The 24,389-nt window shown below is 36.0% G+C and overlaps 1 protein-coding gene across 2 annotated transcripts in view; it reads left to right on the top strand.

The window, feature by feature from the left end:
* DLC1 (DLC1 Rho GTPase activating protein) overlaps positions 1-24,389 on the top strand; it is a 219,090-nt gene that overhangs the window by 80,697 nt on the left and 114,004 nt on the right. For both annotated transcript variants that reach the window (XM_053940600.1, XM_053940599.1), the window contains exon 5: positions 9,859-9,892. In XM_053940600.1, the coding sequence (XP_053796575.1) occupies positions 9,859-9,892 (34 nt within the window). The remainder of the gene's footprint in view (positions 1-9,858; positions 9,893-24,389) is intronic.

Here is a 24,389-nt window from a genome sequence, read left to right as displayed (position 1 = left end):
GTAAGGTCACAGTATTGGTGTTTGGTTATTTTTTAAGCTCCTGGTTGTTAATGTGCATGTTGAAGCATGAACAAGCTGAGATTCCAAGAATATGGACAAATAAGCAAATGAAGTCCAAGTAGCATATTTTAATTTTTATTCCCTCCTATTTACCTCCACCTCCTGCCCAAGCTAAAACCATTGTCATCTTGTGTGCTTCTAGTGCTTGTCATTTTTCTTCTCACTGTAAAATAAAGTAGGGCATTTTATGTTAATCTATGTTTCTCTACCTTTTAGTAAACCAAAAATAAATATGATAATTATCACATTTATCAGGTTTGGTGATAACTTAATGAAACACATTCGTTTTACACTTACTCTGTTATGCTCAGCTCTGCTACCTTGCAAAGTTAGATGTACTTTTTTCCCTCAATCAAACACCCCCTTAATGCTCCCAAACCCATCACTGTTTCTGTCAGGCATGCTCCTCCTCTTCTGTCTCTATCATCCCATGATTAGCATCACATTTTTGTGACTCTTCAGCTTTCTGAGCAAAGAACTGTGAGGTTCTGCAGAAAGTAAAGGTTTCAACATCATAGAAGAAATATAACTTTTGTAGTAATTTATTCTTTTATGCCTGAAATAAAGCTCAAGATCAAGAGCCTCCTGAAGGATCTACTTTAGATCCTTTCCCAGCTGGTCTAACAAAAGTAATATCACAGTGACTGAATACCCATGAGACTGTAAGCATCAAGATTCATTCCAAAACATACATACCATGTTTTAAAAACTAGCTTCTTGGGATTTGCTTTTTTTATTTATTTAGTTAGAGAACGCCAAACAGTTGTAATAGCCTCCTGTAGTTAAAAATGGGAAGAGGCTCTGCAGCTGGGATTAACTGCAGAGATTCAAGAGCACAAACTCACACAGGATCAATCTTAGTAAATCTCAATAGTTGCTGCTCTCTCAGTAGGTGTCAGCTGCTGCAATGCTCTACAACTGATTTTCTTTTGCAGAACATAAAGCTGAGCACAGTGAGGTCTCTTTGACCAGCATAAATACCAATCCTTCATACATAATGTTCCAGAAACTATTGCAGAGTTATGGCTGCTAACCTCAGTGATATCTGAATCCAGGAAAAAAACATTAGCGGAATACAAAAATGTAGATAGCAATCAACCACTGAATTTGGGCTGAGTGTCAGAAAGATTATTAGAATCAGATTGCTCACTTATGTAGCTGATGATTTTTACAGCTAAGCTTTTTTCAATTAGCTCATGAAGATGCAGCATTGGTGTTACAGATTCTGGCACTTGCAAGCCACTAGGTGACCTTCCTCATTTTCATATCTGCATCCTTCAAAATTAGTGACTTGCTTTTCTTAGCATGAAGGGCAAAGGACTCTTTGGTTTTCTTTGAGGAGGCTAAGGAAAGACGGGAATTGTAGGAATTTTTTTGGTTTAAATTCCATTTTATTCTGCAAGTAGGTGCTCACAGTTGATTTGTAACTTGGATTCATCATGTAGCAAATTTTAGCTTCTATCATCACATGATACTATGAAATTTTTATTTACATGAAACATGTTCTAAGATTGCAAGTATTATATATAAAGGGATGAGTGAAAACTGAAATCACGTAGGATTCCTGTCAGCCACATAGAAGCATTCCTCAGACTCCAGGGCTTTGAGACAAAATCACATTTGTAGACATTACATGATGTTGAAGCTAATGCGAAACATGAGACACTAAATATATTTTACTGTTGTCTTATAGAGCTGCATGCCTTCTGGTTCAGTTTTGCCAGTGTGGCAGGGTTTATTGATATGTTTGTTATTGTAAAAGGTTTTATAAGATAAATATTCGCCAAAAAGTTACTTGTGAACTTGGGAAAAAGCTCTCTGTGTAAATGAATCTTAATAGAACAGCTGGTGATTGATGAAAAGCATGAGCACTCTTGGGGCTGCTCCAGTTCGAGACATAGTGTGTCACATCTCAACTTTGGTGTTAGCATTCAAGTTATGGGTTTTTTTAGGGAAGAGATACATATGTTTGGGGGAATGGAAGAAAGCACAGATTTTTGTTATTACCAAAAGTTATATAAATGTTCCTTAACATTGAATTAAAATTTAACTGACTTCATTTTCATGTATTGTATGTCCAACCCAGAAAGTAAAGGGCAATTTAAGTGGAAATCAAATTCCTTTTTTCATGAACTCCTGTGAAGTTAAACCTTTGCTTTTATTTCGAGTCCTTATATATAAAGAAGTTGAGGTCTAGCAATTGCTAATTTGAAAAAAAAAATGTTTCTTGCAAAACATGTGACAGTAACTCTTGGGGTATTCAGGAATCCCCAGATGCTGCTGTGAAGTCTTTAGTATCCCTATAAAGAAAGAAATTAATTCTTTATTATAGCCAAACTCTACTTAATGGTCTGGACAAGCTGCAGACAGGCTTTTGTCTTATCTGTCATATGAACCAGCTTCATGTGGTCCTGGCAGATTTCAGAGCATTGGGAGCTTACCCTGATCTCTGGGAAGTCTATGATAACACCAGACAGAGCACAAGGCAGTTACTCTGCATCTTTGTTCTGTGCTTCCATTCCAACAAGTCACACTCTGCCAGCTGAATGACAAAGACAGAAGAAATTATCAGACCACCCCAAATGAAGGCTCTTGGCAATTGCCTCATCGAAGGAGAACTGCCAACCATCCAGCACTAACTAGAAGAGATCCAGCACTAACTAGAAGAGACTCAGGTCATATGCCACTCACTTATGACCTGAGTGGCATAAAGAGGCTCAAGCAAACAGAAATATCTAGTCAGAAAACAAAATAAGTGTAGAGAAGCATGCAACAGACTGGAGGACAACACATGCAGGCAAGCATACAGCTTTGCACTTTCACTAGAATTAAATTCATAGTGTTGTCATAACCTTAGCCAGACACATCTGAATGTGACATTAATTTCTTTTTAAAAATGAGATCATTGATGCAGCTTTATTGCTGGGTGGACTTTAATTGCCTTCCGCTCTATTCTTCAGTAAAATTAAAGACCACAAAGAAAGAACTTGCTAAATTCCTCTTCTAAAGCTATTCTATCCTGAAAGTTGATGGTTTTATTTTTTCTTTCCTCATCCAGATGGAAAAAAAAAAAAAATTAGTTTCAAAAGCCACCAGCTTAATAAAATGTTTTGTAAGTAAGTCTGAATGATAAACTAATCATTATTGGGTTTTTTTTCTATATTATTGCTAATATTTCTGTTCAATGAAAATACTAAAATATTGTGACACAATAAATTAATTAGAATTGTTGAAAGGGTTTTCTACGTGCTTACTCTCTTAATCTGATTCATTAGCATGAAAGGCTTTGGTTTCAAAAGATCAGAATTTACCAATAGAGATAGTTATTCAGTATTTTGGTGTAATGGGGACATATTACTGAGGAAAATTCTGCTTATGGACTGCAGTATTTCCCAATTCCAAACCATCTGAATGATCATGGATTTTTTTCTTTTGTAAAACAGCCCAGTTAATTTTTAGTTACTACTTATCCAAATTAAGAAAATTGGCACATACTTTCTAAATAAAATAAAATTAAAAGTCTATTTAAGGATTCCAGATTGTACAGAACATAGTCCTGTTTAATGATAAACTGAATAGTGCTTAAAATTTGTTTTCTATTTGAGCATTTTTTACCTGTTTTCAGGTACAAACTACTTCTTGTTTACTGAAATAGAGTTCTCTGTCACTTGGTTCACTATCTTTCCTTGGTAATTGTACATTATGTTGATATCACCTCCTTTCTTTCATGTTAGAAGCTCAGTACAACATCCATATTTAAAGGATTTTAGATTTTTGTTTTGATCAGTTGAGTAGAAAGAGGAAAACAGACATATATTTCAATCTACATGGTTATTTCTGGCCTTAAAATTAAAGATCCTTTCTAAAACATAAATATAACATTTTCTATGTTTGCAGGTTTTGGAGGTTGATCTCTTTTCTGCTTCTATTGCAGTATAAAGCTTCTAGTTCTATACATTAGGAAATCAATTTGGTCTTGAAGCAAATAATTTCAGTGAAAACCACAGTTTTTACTGTCTCTATTTTTCCTAACAGAAGCATCCTCTAAGGTGAGAATTTAGACCATGCTTTTTAATTGCAGGAATAAGAAGTGTATAGCATAAAAGTGATTCTAAAAATAGGGTAAAGTATTTATAACGTCTTGAGGTCAGCAATTGTGTGCCACCTTTGAAGGCTGGATTTTCCCTTTCTAGTCAAATACCCATATGTTAAGCTTTGCCCTGGAGTTCTCCCTTCACCCTGGATAGTAAAAGATATTATCTCCTCATGCAAAATTATCAAGAAATGCTTACAAATCAAGATCTGTTGAATCACTAGCAAGGAAATTCCTCAGCATTTCTATTCAAATACCTGAAAAAAGCTGAATAGCTGACAGAGCTTTACAATGGAAGGACTTTGTAGAATATCCATTGTCGATTGGATGGCAGTAAATAATGTGATTTGCATAATGCCAAATGCACTTTATCTCCTGTAATTATAAAAAAAAAAAAAAAGTGGATTTCTTAACTTTTGAATAGAGATGCTGTGTCTTTTTTTTTAATATTGAAATATAGAGACATTCCAATATGTTTATGAGATATTCCAACAATAAATAGAGATAATGTATAGTTATTTCAGAAATAGTGTGATACATGCTCCTCTGCAACAACTTGCCAGTTTATACAAATATTTGCCATCTAGTGCAGCCCTTTGCAAACCAGTCATTCATGATAGAGCTGTTTATGTTATGTGAGTGCAAGGAACCAAAACAAAAGCTAGTTTTATTTTATTCGTAGTGGCTTTCTCTGCAGGTTTGGAGTCAGTATACAAATAATCTAGCTTTGCCTACACTTAGGGGAGAACCAAGCCGTGTTCAGGTTAGATTGGGTGTGCCTCAGTTTTTTACAATGGCAGTCTTGCAGCCCAGCATACCCTCACCATTGTCCCCAAACATGATCTGTCTTCTTTGCAGGTGATGCTTCTTGCTTTCACCACCAAGACACTGCACGCATTTATTGACTACACCTCTTCTATTCTGGAAAACTATGGCTCTAATTTTTTATCCAAGGTCAGAGATGAAATATGTGAATGCTGACAGTGTAATGGAAGGAATATAATTTGGAGTGTGGGGATGGATTCTTACTTGCCTGATTTCATAGGAAAGAACTGCTCATGGCAAAAATGAATTATTTCTCTATGAAATTGTGGGTCTTTTCATATTTAATACCCTTTCCTGCTAAAATATTCTTCAAAGCTCAGAAAAAAATTACTTTGGTCAAACAAAACTTTTAATTTGTGAAATTTTTTTATTTTATGTGCTGATTTACAAGAATTTTCACCATTTTTTTCTTGCTGGAAGAAAAGGATCTTCTTCATAAAACTCACAGGAAGTGGCTAATTAACCCGGTATTACTAGGTAATAATATCTATGTGTTCAGGGTAGCAGCAATTTTAAAGAAAAATAACCAATATGTGTTCAAAATGTCCAGCACAGCTTCCGCAGGAGCATATTCTGCCTGACCAATCTAGTTGATTTCTAGAATCTACTGATTCCACATCAGTGGACAAGGAGAGGGCCACAGATGTAACTTCTGTAAAGCCTTTGACTTGTGTGTCCCCCAGCATCCTTCTCTCTACATTTCAGATAGGTGGATTTGATGGTTGTACTGTTTGGTGGATGAGGAATTTGTTGGATGGTTGCATCCAGAGGGTAGTGGTCAATGTCCCTATGGACATTAGTCATAAGTGGTGTCCCTCAGGGGTTCATACTGGGACTAGCATGGTTTAATGTCTTCATCAACAGCACAGACAGTAGAATTGGGTGCACCCTCGGCAAGGTTGCAGATGACACCAAGCCAAGTGGTGTTGTTGACACACCTGAGGGATGGGATCCCATCCAGAGGGCCAGCTTGATGACTGGTTCCCTAGGAAACTCATGAGGTTCTAAAGGCCAAGTACAACGTCCTGCACTTGGGCAAGCCTCACTAGGAATGCAGGCTGGGGAATGGACAGATCAAGAGCAGCCCTGCCAAGAAGGACTTCAGGGTGCTGGTGGAGGAGATGCTGGACATGACCAAGCCATGTGCACTCAGCCCATAAAGCCAAACTTGTCCTGGGCTGCATCCAAAGCAGCGTGGGCAGCAGGGTGAAGAAGGGCATTCTTCCCCTCTGCTCTGGTGAGACCCCACCTGGAGCACTGTGTCCAGCCCTGTGGTCCCCAACACAGGAAGCACATGGACATGATGGAGCCCAGCCTAGGGCCACAATGATGGTGAGAGGGCTGGGGTACCTTTTCTGTAAGGAAAGGTTGAAGAAAGGCTGGGATTGGTCAGGCTTATAAGAAAGATGAGGGCACAATTTTTGGCAGGGCAATGGTATTGAAAAGAGGGTTGATTTAAGTTAGATATGAGGAAGACTTTTTTTAGAATGAGGATGGTGAACTACTGGAGCAGGCTGCCCAGAGAGGTGGTAGATGCCCCATCTCTGGAAACATTCAAGGTCAGGTTGGATTGTGCTCTGAGCAACCTGATCTAGTTCAAGATGTCCCAGCTCATTGCAAAGGGGCAATCTCTAAATGTCCCTGCTAGCCCAAACTATTCTATAATTCTATAGCATTTTATATACACTTTACAGTCACATTTGCACATGCAATATATTTTTAGTGACGCAGTTGCAATACAGCATGGATGCACATAGAAATTTCACATAACATTTCAAGTAAGATTTTCATAATTTAAAAATCACATCCTCTAATTTGGAAGAAAAAGCTGAATATATTTCAGCAGTGGTCTAGTTTTTTCCTTTATTTCTCTCCCTTTTTGTTTCCTTTTCTTTCTTGGTGCTGCTAAGAGCACAATCTATTAGAAACATAGAAAGGAGCCTGACTTTGGCAGACGTTTGTTGAAATCTTTGAAGGGTATGTGTCTGCTTTTTTCTAAAATACACATTATCTGATCATACAGAAATTGTTAGTCCAGTTCTTCAGTTCTGTGAGGAAAGTGAGAAATAATGTGAAGTTACAGTGAACCCATCTGGTCAAGCAGGAAAATCCGGTTTAATTGCTCTATTGCCAGAAATGTTAAATCACTTCCTGGGAATGTAATTCATTTGGAACATATGGAACTCATTGGAAGGTCTCCAGTGAATTCAAAACTGTACTGAAGATGAGAGCGTTTCTCATAAGTAACAAGCATGTTTTCCCACTGGGCAGCATGTAAGCAGCATGTGTAGCTGTATTGACAAAAAACTAAACAATAGGAGGACTGTCTGAGATCTTGTTCAACAAGATTTACTCATGGACTCATGGTTTACTTTATTTTAAATTTTCAAGAAATGCTATGTCCATTTAGGCTTCTTTCCTTCAGTATTTGAGCAGCAAAAGAATGTTCTGATGAAACTTTTAGCTAACTTTACATCTTAATTCAGAAGCACTGCACTCTAGAAAACAGATACTTGAAAGCAATCTACCTCATTCTACCTTTCGATTTTCTGGAACTTAAAGTGCTTCTTCATCCTACTAAGAAGCAGAAATTTTGTGACTTCCACATCTGCCCTGAGGTTTGACAATTTTATGTATTTCCTGCAATTAAACCCTAGCAACCTTTAAGAGTGCCATTTAACAAATTCACTAAAATGTATATTTCATTGTACATCAACATGTATTAATGATCATCAATTATAAATACTGTATATTTCCAGGAAATAAATTGATGTGACCAATGACATTATTAACAATATCTAAATCTGATATGCCAATATGAACAAAAAGCTACATGTTGATGTGAATGATGATGACAGCATTTTAGGAACAGTTCATTCAGGCTAAAGGCACTGCCAGTGGCTCGCAGTGCGATTATAAACATAACCAAAGTCCATTCAAGTCTATCATAAAGCCAGCAGAAAATTATCTTCTCTATTTGTCATTATCGTATCCCCATGGAGTCCTGTAATTGCTTCCCCAGAGCTGTTCCTCTTGGCTTTGCATTTAGACCTTCCAGAGGCTGTCCCTATCAAATTGTTATCTCTTTTCCATGACACAGCTTATGATTTCAGTGCAGACATTCTTGGCTGCCACACCTTCAGCCACCTCAGTGTTCTCTAAGCTTTTCTTAGAGGAAGCCATCATACATTTTCTAGCTAACAAAACTCAACATTAAAGTGTGATGTTAACATGTTCCCATCTTTCCTTCTTTTGTCTTGACCCTCCCATTTGATTCACACTAATGTTCTCTCTTTTTTGTGCCATTAAGGGGTTTTATTTCCTGTTTCTTAGCTTCTTTCTTACCTTCTCCTCTTTACAAAGTTCTGTCTTTACAAATTTCCTTCTTGGACTAATGTGAATAGTGAATCTGAGCTTTTCTTTCTTATTTTCCTACTTATCTTAGCCAGTGAAACCACTTAAGTGTGGGAAAGATGAGAAAAAACACATACTAATTTTCAAAATTATATAAACTTTTTATAAAAATTGATATATTATACCCTTTTTCTTTCTTTGAAACTAAGACCTTGATTCACTCACCGTGATTTATCTTTGGCATGTTAATTTTCCTCAGTCTATGTTTCCTCAGACTTTGTTGCATTACTCGTCCTTCTTCTGAACAAATATATGTTTGTAATAATGCAAGGAAAATGCTTTTCCAGCAAGAGGCTATTTTTGGTTTGAATAATATTAGTCTGGTTGTGTAATATCTTTGGATGTCAAAATCAACCAATGCACATTTAGCCAGACAGAGTACAGGTGAAACAGAAAGAATCACAAAAGGCATATATTAATGTTAATCATCTAAGACATAGAATTTCTAATAGAAATTTTGTTGAAATTTGATCCAGAAAGTTCTATAAGCACTATTGTATATAACAGAACAAATCAAATGAAATTAAAATTTCAAAGTCTGTTTTGAGAAATTCTATAGCAAGTCTGAAGCTGGTTGGTTTATTTCTGTCCATCTCTCCCCTTGTCCTTTTTCTTTGAATCTGCAGCAGGAAAATCTGCTGAATAAAGACTAAGCTAACATAAGTGAAAAGGAGGCAAAATTGATACCTTAACTCATGAGGCAGTTCTGCATACACTGCATACCCAATTCGATTTCTCATCCAGCCTTTCTTACCTGTATCCTACCTCCACATTTTAAAATTCTTTCTATATGTTTGACATATAAATTTCACTTTACTGTTCATTCAATCTATAACCTAATTTTTTAGGGAAAATGCACTCAAAAAGTTCTTAAATATTAGTCTGAAAGAAAAGCATAATATGAAAGCAAATTTGCATCCATTTCAAAAAAAAAAAGTCTCATACTATTTTCCAAGTCCAGAAACAATAATAGCTGATATGAAAACAATTCTATTACTTGTCTCTGAAAATTTACACAAAAAGTAAAAAACTAGTATATTATAGAACAGCACATATTTGAGTCTACAGAAGAAAGACTTGGCATTTCTAGCTAATCTTCAGCCACATGGATTTTGTCTTCCTCCCTCAAAATTATTAAGTAATTTCCCAGTGGAATTTTGTGATCATGTGTTCTTTGGATGATTATTTCAAAATGTAATCATAGGAATATCTTATTAACTCCATCTCCTCCCTTCTCTCCTAGTTCTTTCTAGTGGTAATTACTTTCACGATAGTTTATAAGACACTCCAATGGGAACTGTATGTTTCTCTCCAGAGTGCTTAACACGGTGAGACTGCAGTTTTTTCCAGATCTTCTAGACACTCACAAAATTTACCTCAAGATTTCATAAAGTTTCCCTAATATTACGGGCATCCCCTAAATACTCCCTAATATTTTTTAATAGTGGTATTATTTTTTCTTTCAGGCTATGCCAGTTATTTCAGAGAAGGAGAAGGCTGGTGAGTAAATATTTACTCATTTTCTCATTTCCTTGTTGTATTTGTTTTTGGAAAACCCTGTTACTTAACTAAGTGATAAAAGACAGGCTTCAACTGTGGGCTTTCAAACGTATAGGATTACAGATCTGACCAATGTCTACGTAAAGGCTATCTGTTGTTTCCTGAATAGGGTAATTTCTCTTTCTAAAAAGCAGTCCAGTTTTCTGTGTCATATTAATAAGGATGTTTGAAACTGTCCTACAAAGTTGAATTGCAGCTGCTCCATACACGTCAGTATTCCTGTAGTTGCTAACTTGTTATTTGATGTTAACATGTCGTATGATTTATTAGATGTCTCAATCAACAAACATGGATGCAAATGGTTTTCTCAAGTCAGTTGAATTTGACTTTTGACTGTCTATCTTTATATATGGTAAGAAATTTCAGTTATCTGGAGTATTTCACTGGAGATAGTAACATTTGTTTTGGCTAAGTACTTCCAGAATATTGAAAATTTGTTTTTCTGTTCTTTTCTGTTACATGTGTCCTCTGAACATTATATGTGCTTTGGTGTTAGTATGTGAATTCTATTACTGATTGTCTGCTAGACACTGTCAAATTCTTGTGATAAACACTAGGGAACTCAGCACTATCTCTCTTGAGAATCACTGTTGGTTGCTTGTTTTTTATTTCAATTGATAATTTGATACTGTTCTTTGAATATAGCTTGAAAAATACCTCAAAATATCCAAATTCCACCTGGCATTCATATTTATGTCTGATTTTTATCGGTGATGTTTTCTTGCATTAGCCTGGTTCAGATTGTTTCTTTTCTTTTGCTTATTAAGGGAGAGGAATAGGTTAAAAATTGTTTCAGAGAAAGTCCACAGTAACAGTCAGTACTGTAAAAACTTTGGAGCTATCTACTCAGGATGTTGCTACTTTAGCTGTTGAAGTTCAGAAGTAATTCCTAAACTCTGACCCATATTTAATAAGATTTTTCTTTATAGATTTCATAGGCAGCATTATTTGGTGTTTCTTTTTCTGAGGTTGTAAATTATGTCAAAACATGCAAACTCATTATAACTGGTCGTACCATTTGTAGCTAATTTCAAATAAAACTCAAAGATCTATGCTTACTTTTTTGGTGTCAAAACTACCTATCATGTCAGTGCTGGTTATGATACAAAATGAATGTATTTTTGACATACACTTTATAACCTGTACATATGCATATGAGCCTCTCTTTTCCTTCTTTCTGGTCAGATTCCTGTGCTATGTTTTTCTGTGGACAGTATTATATTTAATATTACAAATATTAAGTGGAACTTCATGACACATGATGTCAGTTTGCTAACATTTCCATGCACATGAGCACAAGCTAAACTGACAATAACATGTGGTTGCCTTTTAATCAGTTTTGGCTTTCATTTAACTCTACAGCTCAGGAGTTCTTGAGGTTATGATGCGTTATTTTGCAATATTAAGAATGCATGAGGGAGATGATTATTAAGATCAGGCCTTGGTTCTAGGGGCAGGAAGTGTTATTTTAGTTAAGTGCAACTGGATCTTCATTCAGATAGTCAGATCCCATGCTTCACAAGGTAACTTGCCAGTGCTTGATCATTGCTGCTCTCACTTCACCAGAATGACGTTGCCTATAGTCATGAATGACAAAGACGTACCTAAGCCTTCAAAAAGCCTTCAAAATAATGTAACATATTGTCTTGTCTGCTGTAAGAGAACAAAAGAAATACTAATTTTGATATTTATTTGGAAATACCAACAATCTAAAGTTTTCTTGTTTATATTATCACAAGCAAACTAAAATGTATCACAAAATCTTACAGAACAAAAAGAAGTTGTTTATTTTATTGCTGGAAAAGCTAATAATTTCATAGGTAAAGCAACTGAATGACATTGTATTACAATTGGATAGAAATGCACTCAAAATTTCTAGTGAAACAATTCTCATTTTGAGAATTTGAACTACTATTCTCTTGTAAGTCCCTCTTTTCCACTTACACTATTTGATTCCATCTGGGACTGGAACAAGAAATACAAGAAAGTAGAAAGGTTATTATTACAATGTTCCTGGTTTAGAAATTTTATATATACAGAAATAAAGCCCTGTTTTAACAAGACTTTCTATTCTGTAGACTCCAGATACCTTGATATTTTCAAATGTTTTCCTATAGGCAACAAAACATTTAGATCTTTAAATGGACTAAGCTGCCTAAGCAGCTTAGAAGTTCACACATTACTGATTATGTTTACAACATTGTTTAATCCTTGAAATTAAATATTTTTTCAATTTTATGTATTTTCCAACAAGCAGTAAATTTTGACATCAAACGCAAACTCCATAAGATGGAGTACTTATCAAAAAAAGACAACATTCCCATACCATTTTTAGATTTGGAGCAAAGCCAAACATCTGAAAACGTTGGTTTTGTCAATTAATAGCTCAAGAGTTGCATAACATTTTTTTTTTAATAGTGGAAAGCGACATAAAACATGCAATTGCAAAGTGCCTTTGGGAAAAATCTATAAATGATCAGTATACTGAGCAGAACATTGGTCATGCCTAAACATGTACACGATTGCTTCCACTTGTGTGAATTAGGGCATTGCAAATGATGTACTGTGGCATCAGCTACTCCTGAGTAATGCATTTTTAAGAAGTCTCAATATTTTTGACATTTCTGGCAATGTTGAAAAAATAAATCTTTCAAAATAATATTTTGAGGTAGACATTAAGATCAAGCAGTATGCACAGTCAGAGAAAATGGTGGCTCAAGCCAAGAGATGACTCAGGACTAGTAATGTTGGCACCTACATTAAGAATGCAAGCCAGAAACCAGATTCAAAACACTGTTTTTTTCAGATTCATCTGTTTTTATTTTGAGTAAATTACATATTTGCATGCCTTTACTTACCTTGCTGACTGTTGTGATTTATATTCTCCAATTCTGTCCAAAAACTGTGAAGAAATTTGACGGAGGGAGAATTTAGCACCCCTGTCAATAATGGAGGTGTCCGTGTCAGGGTTTGTAGTGTTGACTCCATTTATAGTCTAAAAATAATCAGCATCTGAACCTTTGGTTCACATGGCTGTATATCAGCATCTGTTTTACTGAGGTAATTCACATAGGAGACTTCATGAATGGTATTGGTTAACTCTCCACTAACTGTAGACTCAAGACAGCTCCTGACACAGATACCAATATTCAGTTCAATAAATCCACTGTGAGCTTCCTAATTCAGGGCTAACTCCTGTTTCTGGAACAGTGTTCCCAAAACAAAGGTGAAATGACTTAAAGCCAATGTTAGAATGATTGCTTAAGTCTCTTTGTGTACCTGCTTCATGCTTTCCCAATTTATCCTCAAATATTTGTAGGGAATAGTGAACTCTGTGGCTTACAAAGATTGCTACAACAGAGCCAGTGGGAGAGGCAGAGCAAATATCCACATCTGGTCACAGACTAGCACAGCTTATTTCTCTTGAGGTGATGGAACTATGTGCTATCAATAAACAGGGCAGAAGGTTTAGTCTAGCCCTAAACAAATTTTAAGTAAATATTAACACCATAGGTCCATAATGTTCAGCATTATAATAAATAAGTGAGAATAGCAGTTGAACATGCTTTTGAGTTTTCGTGACTCTATCAAAATATTCCCTTGTGCCTTAAAAGTATACTGTGAGAAAAGTGCACAGCCTTTTTGGGTAAATCTCAGTATTCTCTCTAACTTTTAGGTTAGAGAGATCTACTTCAGCACAAATAAAAGTGTCAGTCCATGATATGTAGGACAACAGATTTGATAGCCCATTTCTCATTTGTGTTTTGATAATCAGCAGGCCAACAGGAGGATAAAACATGAAGCATAGTAAAAAAAAATCAGTGGATCTCTTGCTTGCATACAATTCTTGAAAGCTCCCCAGTGTCAGTATTAAAATATGGGCCTAGCAGTGAACAACTCTTTTTTTTTTTGGGTTTTTTTTTTGTTTTTCCTGCATCTAGTCTAGATTTCTGGCAAAGACTCTATTTAATGAAGTACAGTTCTATTCTCCTTTGGTGTTAATTTTCCTGTTAATTTTGATTCAGAAGGAAGACAAATACAGAGATGATTAAAGAGGCCTTAATGGCAGGGTTTTTCCTCTCACAGGCTCTAATTGTCAGTGTCAGACAGCAGAGGACACTTGGTGCTCAGCCCCATGGTGAGCTGAGCTGCAGAACAGGAGGTGATGGAGTGATGACAAGGTGGGTCGACTGTCTGTAAGAACTCACAGCAGGAGGACCTGGAAAATCCAGTACAACAGGTTCACTATCATGTAGCAAGGCACATAAAAGACCAAATGCTTGGCTCATTAGGTAGAGGTCTTTTCATTCCATTTAATTTAACTGCAGCTCTAGTCAAAAGGGAAAAACAATCTTCACTAGATTTTACAAACGTATTCTAGATCCAGAGAAAGCAATTTTTTCTATGAGCAGTATTCACTAGATGCTTTGTTTTCATAAAGTCATTAAGGGCTCATGCATATATAAACTGTTTTGAACCTAGAGCAAACATTACAAAATTCAATTTGGCTAGAAGATATCAATTTCCACATAAACTGGAGAGAAATACAAGGTAATTGGCACAGTTACTAGTTTTCTGGCTGCGTTACAATAACTTTAGCCAGTATTGTGGAATAAGCTAGGCAAAAGGAATTATTAATTGTTCCATTTAGCAAGTGTTTTATCTGGTTTTAGTAGAACAATCTTACTAGAGTTCTTGTGAGACCTTAATATGAAGTACTAGCTTCTAGTTAGGTAATCCCTTTTTTTGTCAGTATTGCAACAGTTATAAAATTTGGTGTGTGTTTTCTAAATAACAATGTCAGGTGAGCACTTACTTCAGTCTGTCATACTGAAAAACAGTTATAGAAGCTCTGCCAGAAAATGCATGGATGGCTACCAAACACTAAAAATTTTGATAGATATATTTTTATTCCATTGCTATTCATTTTATTACTAGACAAAATGATTATGCCAATAGATGCTGAAAGCTGACGTCTCATGCTAAGATTCCTAATCATTTTTGGTTGTTTAGTTTTCTTTATTTTTTTCTAAATGCTGTAAAGTAGCTGATGTCAGGATTTTTGGTATTTGATTTTTAGTGGCTTATTAACCACACACTAGTGTAGTTGTTCTTCTGAATAAATTACTTCACTTTTAAAAGTCATACTATATTCACTGGCATGCGAACATAAACATACAAACTTTAAAATCCACATAGCACTGTGTGAAGTCAAAGGTGCTGTTGAAGTTTTCTTTATGTTTTGGGGGAAACAGGAGGTCCTAGGACAGCAGCTTTCGTATAAAGGTCCCCTTTAAACCATGCTAAATGCACTAGAAGCAGGATGATGCCTAGAAGTCCTCATGGTTGCCTCTAGTACATTACTTTTGCTAATCTTAAAGAGTGAAGGTTAGGGCCAGGTAGTGTGAATGTGCTCTGAGGGGAGCCAGTGATAACAAGGCTGTGCACCATTGCAGAAGGACACAAAAGTTCAGGTACCAGCCTGGACAGGAAAACAGGTGTTTTATGGAAGGAAACTATCTCCATTAAAAAATTTTATAATGATTAAGTACCTCTGCAGTATCTGGGAAGTAGCAGAACCTGTTGTGCATAAAATTCCTTAGTCAGCTTCTATTTTCTTTCCCCACATACTTTGTGGAGAAAGTATGGGCTCTTAGTATGGACCTGCTTTTACATTTTTTGGAAGAGCTTCTTAAATCAAAATATGCTGTTGTTATCTTCAAAGGAGTTTAATTTTTTTCATATCTTTCATCAAATCTCATTTATTTACATCTTTAAATGATTAGACAAAGAAGCTTAACTGAATTATTTCAGGCTAGTAACAAGGCTAGGCCATTATTTTTACATTGTATTATACATACATATACTTTATCATACACTTTAGGGTATTTTTAGTCATACTATCTTTCTAGGCTCCTCAATGATTTTGTTAATTGTGGAAACAACTCTAAATATTTATTTGAAAAATATTCAAATGTCCTTTTTCATTTTAGAGGAGACAAGCTGTGCCCAGGTGCCTTATATTCCTGTGATGAGCAATCAAATCTTGATTTCTCTGCCGGTTTAATGTCTTTTCTTAAGTAATAAAATTACCTTATTCAAATCAAGATAGTTCCCTGATAGGAATAAAATTTTATATAATACCAGCTGAGTGATTACTGCTCCCAGCCATCATGCTAAACCTTTCAATCCAATGTGTTTCTAAGGCAACATGTACTTCCCTATTTAATGCAAGTTGCTTTTTTCACAGAAATTATGTGATTATAAAAAACCCCAAGCATTAGCATTGAATTATTTTAAAGATATTTGATATTAATATTTCATCACAGATTGATATATTGTAAGAACATATCTCATAACAGACTTCACCGCCTGTTAGTGAAATATAGTTAAACAAAGAATAACTCTCTTCAAGGAGTTATTCAAATAACTCTCTTTAGAGGCTCTTACTCCAACTTTCTGTTTAAGCAGGCCAGCCCTGAGTTCAGACTAGATTGCTCAAGTCTTCGTCCCGTCCAGTTTTGAACACTTCCAAGAACAGAGCCTGTGCAACCTCTGGAGGCTATGTGCTCCACTGCTCCACAGAGGAGCCTTTCCTGATGTCCAGTCTGGTCCTTTCAGCTTATGCCTCTTGTCTCCTCTGTTGTCAACCTCACATGCACAATATGAGGAGCCCAGCTCCCTCTGCTTGTTGCCCTGCTGTGAAATCCTGGGGAGCTGCTGGTAGGACCCCAAAAGCCATCTCTGCAGGCTGAACAAGTCCTGCAGCCTCAGCTCACAGGCCAAGTGACCCAGACCCTGACCTGCTTGGCTGTCCCCTGCACGTCCCTTTTATCAGTGTCTTTCTTGTGTTGGGAGGATCCTGAGGCTGGACTCACTGTCACAGGTGTGGTCTCACAAGCACTGCACAGAGAGGGATAACCCCTCCCCTCCATCTACAGGCCATGCTTTTATTGATCCATCCCAGGCTGCTGCCAGCTCATTTTACTGCCAGAGCACACTGCTGGCTCATGCACATCTCACTGTCTGCCAACACCCCAGGGCCTTTTCCACAGAGCTGCTCTCCAGCCAGTTTTTATCATTTATTTATCCACCCTTACAGACTGTAAAATCCCAACTTACAAACAAAAATACTGTGGAAATTATGATCTTTGTTGTCAAAACAGAAAATAGAGCAGGAAACCCATGAATTTGTTACTTTCAGCCAAATTCAATTTTGTATTGCATTATAAGTAATAATAATATGCTCAGATTTTAGAACACCACCAAATAGACTGTAAACTGGTACTCAGTATATTCTGGTTAGTGTCATATAATTAATTTTAATCAAGTGGATTCTCAGTATAAAGTTAGGTATCAGTTACACAGTGACTTGGTAGCATTTATTTTACCCAGGCCACATTGTAGTCTCTTTTTGAACTGCACATCAGAAACATTCTAAAAGAGGTAGTCCCTGACCAAAAATAGCTTTTAAATCAAACATGATCAAGTTGTTCTTTCTTCCCTTTTTTGGCTATAACAAGTGTAACAGAGAATGGTGGTAACCAATTAATCAAGTTATTTCTAGGCTAATTTTCTTCAGACTGAGTTCATGGCAAGGACATGTGTTGATTCAATTGAAATATAAACTAGTTCACATGGTCCTAATTGATACTGACATGCAGTCATGAGGTTGTGGTTTCCAAAGTAATGTTACTGTTGATTTGGAAATCAGGTGATGGTCTTTCAGTGTCCAGACATAGAGGCGGCTTCTGAAAAGCTGAGGTGCCTACAGTCAAATTTTAAAATTAACTTTTGACTAAATTTTAATAGTTATTTAGGTACCTGAAGATGAAAAACAAGCTCTCTGTGACACCTGCTAATTTTGCACCAGTTCCCTGTCAAGGTTACTTCTGAGCAGTAAAGTCTGCATGTGACACAAAATCATGATGGTACCTAGTCATTTCTGAAAAGCGTAAGATGCTCTTCTTTGCTTCTATGGGCTCCTAGACAACATTCAAAACATCTATAATATATTATGCTCCTGTGTCCATATTTGAAAATAGGACTTGAACTGCTGAATTGTTTCAGAGTTGTTGAAGATGAACCAAAACAAAAGTTGAAAAATTTTAAACTATGTTTAATATGAAGAGCTTAGAGTACTTAAAATTAAGTGTTACAACATAACCTATTTTTGTGTCTGATAAAACAGAAGGGTAAAAAATGGTTTCAGTTCCAAACCACTGGAACTCATTTTTTGTTCCTTATACACTTGAGGTACTTACATGCTCACTTTACTAGAATAAGAAGTTGCTATTCAAAAATTCTTAGGGAAAAGAAAGAGGTCTTCGATTTCTGATGAGAAGACATGATTATTTATCTGTGATTCTGTGTCATGATTATTTACATTTCTCTAAGGACATGCTGAAAACTCAGGTTTTCAGAGAGACACCCAAAAGCACACAAAAGTGTCTTCCTGATGCAGAACCATCCTTGGCAGGACAATGATAGGTCTGGCTGTAACTCCAGAGTCCCAGGTGGCTCAGACTGGGGTTTCTTTATTCCTTGATGGAAATAATCAACCTGTGCTCTGAATGTCTTCTCTTATAGCAAGTCATGTTTGAGAGAATTGTGGCTTCTGCACATAGTGTGTTCTATGTGTTCTATAGCTAGCCTGAGCAGCTAGACATTTTATCTATAAACTGAAAGATAGCAACTACACTGACAAAAAGTGTTTTCATCATCCTGAAGATTTTAAATAGCTTGTGATATCTAGTCATCAAGTTTAACCATTTTCTCAAATCTTCTCTCCAAATACTGTTGTAAAATTAGAGTGCTTTCTCACATATCAAGAAATGCTGATTCTCTAACATGTAGTATATGCTCATGGTCTTTAAAATGCACCAGTGTACAGTTCTTATATGTAAAGTCAGTCACTTGCCTCATGCTTTATTACCTCTGTCAATCTACCTCTGTATTAATTTTGACTGTTAGTGAATTTCCCCTTTGTGACATTTTAAGAAAGAATAAGATAACTACTTGAAATGGTTGCTTAATTTATAAGTATTACAAATCAAGAGGTAACTGAAAAAAAAAAGTTTATTGATAGACAAAACTGCCAAATGGTCTCTAAACTATAAATCTGCAAGGAGTTATTCATGATCATTCAGACCAGGAGTTATTCAAGATGATCATTCTAGTCACATGAGTATGGACTAAGCTTGGTAGTAGAGATTTGCTAAATCTCAGTCTAAATGATTTCTCTGGAAGTTTCTCCATGTGAATATTCTCTTTAATTTATTTCGTAGGTCATTAATTTAAATCCCAGTCTATTCTGGATTGAGTTGCACCTGCTGCTGTACATTGGCCTAAAAGAAGAGGAAATATTTGGTAACCAATTTCAGAGTGCTAGCCAGGTATATCATATCTCAGTAGTTGCCTATGATCAGAATTGAAAGGCAAAGAGGAAAGTAACCATGGATTTTAATACATATCAAAATACAGGCTTGAAATTAGAGAAGAGCAGTCAAAATATCTGTTAAAAGGCAAGGAAAAGAATTAAATAAACCATAACATCCTCTAGGCAGGTGTCTAATTTACAGTGTTATCCTGGGATGTGTTTTCTTATTGCAAGGAAGAAAAAGAAAGACTGATACTTTAGTCAAGAATTTATCTATCAATTGGTTAACATAGAATACTGTTTACAGAGCAATCCAGCAATACACCAGAAATATTTTTCTCATATAGTTACCATGGGAGGCTCTCAAAATAGGGATGAAACTACAGAACTCTCAGAGAATGCCAAGGCTTTGTTTTGGTGGCATAGCTCACCAAGTTTGTGAGTGGGACAACTTTTTTTGTGTCAGCACAAGTGCGCCTTCAGCAAGTGTCTGCTCCACATTTGTAACCCTGGTCTGGTACAACTTTATCATGTGTATCAGGTTAACCAATTTTACCAGGAATAAATTCATCATTGTCAGTGAATTTTTGACTGGAAAATGAAAAATATAGTTTTCCTAAAATTTCTTCCCCCTTTTAGAAGATGTCAGACTAGTGCTTTTTATACAGAATGCCCTTAGGACTTAAGTCTGGCCCTGTGTTTTAAACCATGGATCCAGCCTAGCATTTGTAGGAAAATGTCTTTTAGCAGCCATTCAATGAGCTGTTGCAGGATCAGAAAATAACAGTGGATGATGCAGAAGAAACTGTTCCTGGCAAGCTAGAGGAGGATTTTCTTCTCCTAGCTTGGAAGTGGTACTGGCTTTTTCAATCACAGATTTAATACATGCCATTCTTTTCAACAGTTAGTTTTTGCACCTTTTTTTTTTTTTTTTTTGTGTCCCAGTACCATACTGTACATGTTTTATCACTCTGTCTTGACAAACATTTGACTTTTATATGCAGTTAATTGTCTCTTCCTGTAAAAGAATGAGAAGACATCAGAGGTGGCAGATTCAAAACAAACATGGGGAGGAAATCTAGAACTGAGCTGTGGAGTTCCTCACCTCAGTAGACTGCAGATGCTAAAGTTATACACAGCTTTAGAAAAAAATTAAGCAAACAAGTAACAGAGAAATTAATTAGTATAACCCTTTCTTCAATAAAATTAATAAAAGTTCTTACGTGACTTCTGCAGGACTCACACAAATAATAATTCTCTATATACCAAATCAAAACTTGCCTAGAATGCCAAATTAATAATGCAATGCATTCTGTAAATATTGAGTTTGATTTTAGTGGGTCAAAACTGGTATTTGTAGTAAAAATATACTGAATATTCAGTCTTAACATGTACACTGAATATACTTTTATTGCATGGGTCTTTCTTTTCTTTTGTAGGAGGCATGGTTTTCCTCCAGGAAACAGTACCAATTATACATCATCAAATTAAGAATCCTATATAACTTATACAGCAACAGCAAAAGACATCTACATATTAGGAAACCTTCTATCAAAAGCTAGAGGTATCTTAAAATTTGCAGAAAACCAACCAATTATCAGAATAAAGTCAATGCCATTCTTCAGCTTAGTAAATTGCAAAGAGAAAAATGTAAGTGTATGTGATAAAAATATAAAAACACAAATAACCAAAGAGCATACTAAAAACTGTAAAGATAGATAGATAGATAGATAGATAGATAGATAGATAGATAGCAGTTGTAATCAAAACTTGGCATAATTTTGTCTTTATTGAGGAAATGGACATTGGAAAACTTACCAAGAAAGTTTCCAGTCTAAGAAGTTGCTACATGTATTAACTTTTGCAACACAGTTCAAAGGCATTTCCAGAGAGGCAATGTATGCCACATTAGACAAACTAAGATGAATAAGAAACAGACGTCTTTTCATAAAGCAAATCTAGATAAAAATCTTCAGCAAAGTAAATTGCATTTATTTATATTAAAAGACTGGGAGATAAGAAATGAGCCATGATTTTTTTTTTTTCTTAAAATAATCATTATAGCTTAAGTAAGTTAAGCTAACTCTACTGATCCATAGAAAAAATTCCACATCTGGAAAATCTTTGCTTCATCTATTTCATGCTTTTTGGTGCTTTGTTCACCAGTTCCCATGACTCTAACTTAAACCTCTCCTTAGGAGCATTCCAATTCCAATGGAAGAGCATTCCAATTCACCTAAAGATATAGTGATAATTTCATTTCCTGATATATTATTTAAGCTTCCTTACCTGTTTCCCTAAACAAAGCAAAATAAATCCTCAAAAAAAAAAAAAAAAAAACAAAAAAAAAAAAAAAGTGACAATGTATCTTTGAAGCATGCTGCAGTATGGACAATTATTTTAATAAGATGAAATGAGATCAAAAATTGTAATTGTCAAAGATAACAGAGAAGTACATTTTTTGTTATTGTAGACTTCTAGCTGTTTTTTAGCAAATAGAAGTTTAGACACACTCCAGCACCAAAATCCCCTGTTTGCCACGGACCATTCACAAGCAGCACTGCTTAAAATCTGAATTAAGTATCGGCTAAATGCACACAGTGCAGACAACCAGAAAATAATTGCCTCCTGTATTCCCTTCTGGCTGTATCCTATATAGTGCTACACAATTGCTTACTCTTTGCCTCTGTATTTAGAAATCCAGGAGATAGATTTAGAAATATAATTATGACAGAAACAAAGTAGCACAACCAAAGTGTTTCCAAAACTGGAATTTTTTTTCTCTGTTAAAGGAGCTGTGGGCTGAGTCACAAATGTTTGTTTCATATGTATTGTCAGAAGAAGGTCTGGCCTAAATAACAAAATAACTGGAAGTGCACACATCCAGTCACCAAGGTTTAAAGGGTGCCTGTTTCAAGAACATAGTCATACAGCAGCATCTGAAGAAGTAAATTAAACAAGAGAAGGACTCAAGTACAGACACAGAGTTGTCCCAGTTCTTTAGTTATTATTCTTCCTGCTTGAGTTTTGGCCCATGTCATTCAGTAGTTTTCTAGAAAAGACCCATGAATGCTTGGAAGATAAGAAGATCCAGGTAGGAGATTCACACGTACTGTCATTGAGTGGTCTGGATCAAAAAGGTCAAAGAGATTAATTCATTCTGACATCCTTTGTCTACCACAGACTTCTCCTGGTTTAGTCCTTGCTTAGAGGATTCAAATAAAAATTTATGAGCAAATATTCCTCTCAGTGGAAAGGTCTTTAGCCTCTTGTAATGCATGGAAAATACTCCTCAGTGAGATTCTAGCATAAAAACTTGAACCACTGCTTTCACTTATCTCTTCTCTCCACGTTCCCTCCTTCTGACAAACTGCCTTCAAGGTTTTTATGTTTGAACTTCTGCTGCAAAGGAGATTTAGGAAATAATTTTTTTTTTTGTTTACAGACAACTGGATCTGATAACTGCACTTTTGTCTTTTAATTGTTTACCTATCATGCAACAGTTACTAGTTCAGGAGGGGAAAAAAATAAAAAAACTGTGAAAATTAGCTCTACTGCTGCTCTGTTACAAGTAAAAGTGGGGCACAAATGACTTTCAGCTGCTTCCCTAAATGGCAGGGCAAGGTAATCCCTGGCATAACTGTAAAGAAAGGTGTGGCTGACAATGGCAGGCATTAGCAGCTGTCCAAAATTATGTTCCCTGTAGACCAGCTTTTTGTACCAGTTTGCTGCTGCACTGCTCCCCCTCCTCTGGGACAAACCTGTGGAATGGGCAGAGTTATGCTGAGCCATGCTTAGCACCTGCCACTTGTCTATCACTCCCAAACCATGCTGAGTTATTAGAAGGGGTAAGTGGAAGTCACTGTAGCCATAATTATAGCCTGCGTGCAAATTGTTATCTGCATGAATGCTCACTCTATCAGCAACCTAACAACAAACTGATGAAACTTGAGAAAGCCTCTGAGTGTGACAGAATAAAGAAGCTCAGGTACAGGGCTCCACATTAATTCAATAGAAAACCACCCCACTTTTAACATCCTGACCCTATCAACACTGAGGAAGTATTGCCTTGCCAATGTCCTCACACAGCAGGAGTCCAGATGGAATTTGCTTTTATGTCTAATGGACCTTTGAACAGCAGATCTCACTGATAAGCAGAAGATTTCACTGATTCAGTCAAGTGACTGTCAAGTGAACTCAAAAGCATATTACTTTCCTGAGCCTGCAGCAATTAGACACTCACCTATTCATAGAATAGTCCTTAAAGAAGCAAGAAAAGTGTGCTGTGTTCCCTGGCTTATGCTATAAATAGTAAAAATTTTGGAGCAAGTTATCTTGATCAAGAAAAAGTTAATTTATATTCCCAGACATTAGAAATACCCCTATGTTAATACAGAGATCATCAGCTGACCCTATATAACTGTAACTGAGGGATAAAATAATTTCAGAGGAGCACATAACACCAAACTGAAATTTAAAAGCTGCCAAGTTTTTAATTAAGGTTTATTCCTGAAGAGCATCCAAATAGATTATAGGAAGAAAATCAAAGAGCCATAGTTCTGCTCTTCAATAACATTAGAAAATAGGTATACCATTATGATTAAGCTAGCATCATTTCTGCAATATCTGATTATCTTTAACTGATTTTGAAAATGCAGTACAGTATTTTTTATTTCCTACTTTGCCAGCTGTGGATCTGTTGAGAGAAACACAGTGCCTAACTTGCAGTCCAAAACCTGTAAATCCTTTTACATTTAACCCTGAAAGGACACACACTACTCTGTAGCTTAGGCTGCAGTGCTTCATGTTGAGATCAGTATTAATTCATGAAGGAATGTGCTAAAACATGTAAGTCACTGATTCAATTTTATTGAGACTTGGTTACATTTCCTATCCACCCTTCTAATTTATTCTGGACATTTTGGGACTTTTTGGATTTAACACCCAAATGAATGTCATAAAAAATAGGGACTTTGTTTCCACTTTCAACAATCAGGATTGAGCTGGACTCCTGTCCACAGGCCCTTCAACTCTATGCTCCTCTCCAAGCCATTCTGT

This window comes from Vidua chalybeata, chromosome 4, assembly GCF_026979565.1.
Source record: "Vidua chalybeata isolate OUT-0048 chromosome 4, bVidCha1 merged haplotype, whole genome shotgun sequence".
Classification (NCBI taxonomy): domain Eukaryota; kingdom Metazoa; phylum Chordata; class Aves; order Passeriformes; family Viduidae; genus Vidua; species Vidua chalybeata.
This window is presented reverse-complemented; position numbering and strand designations above follow the sequence as displayed.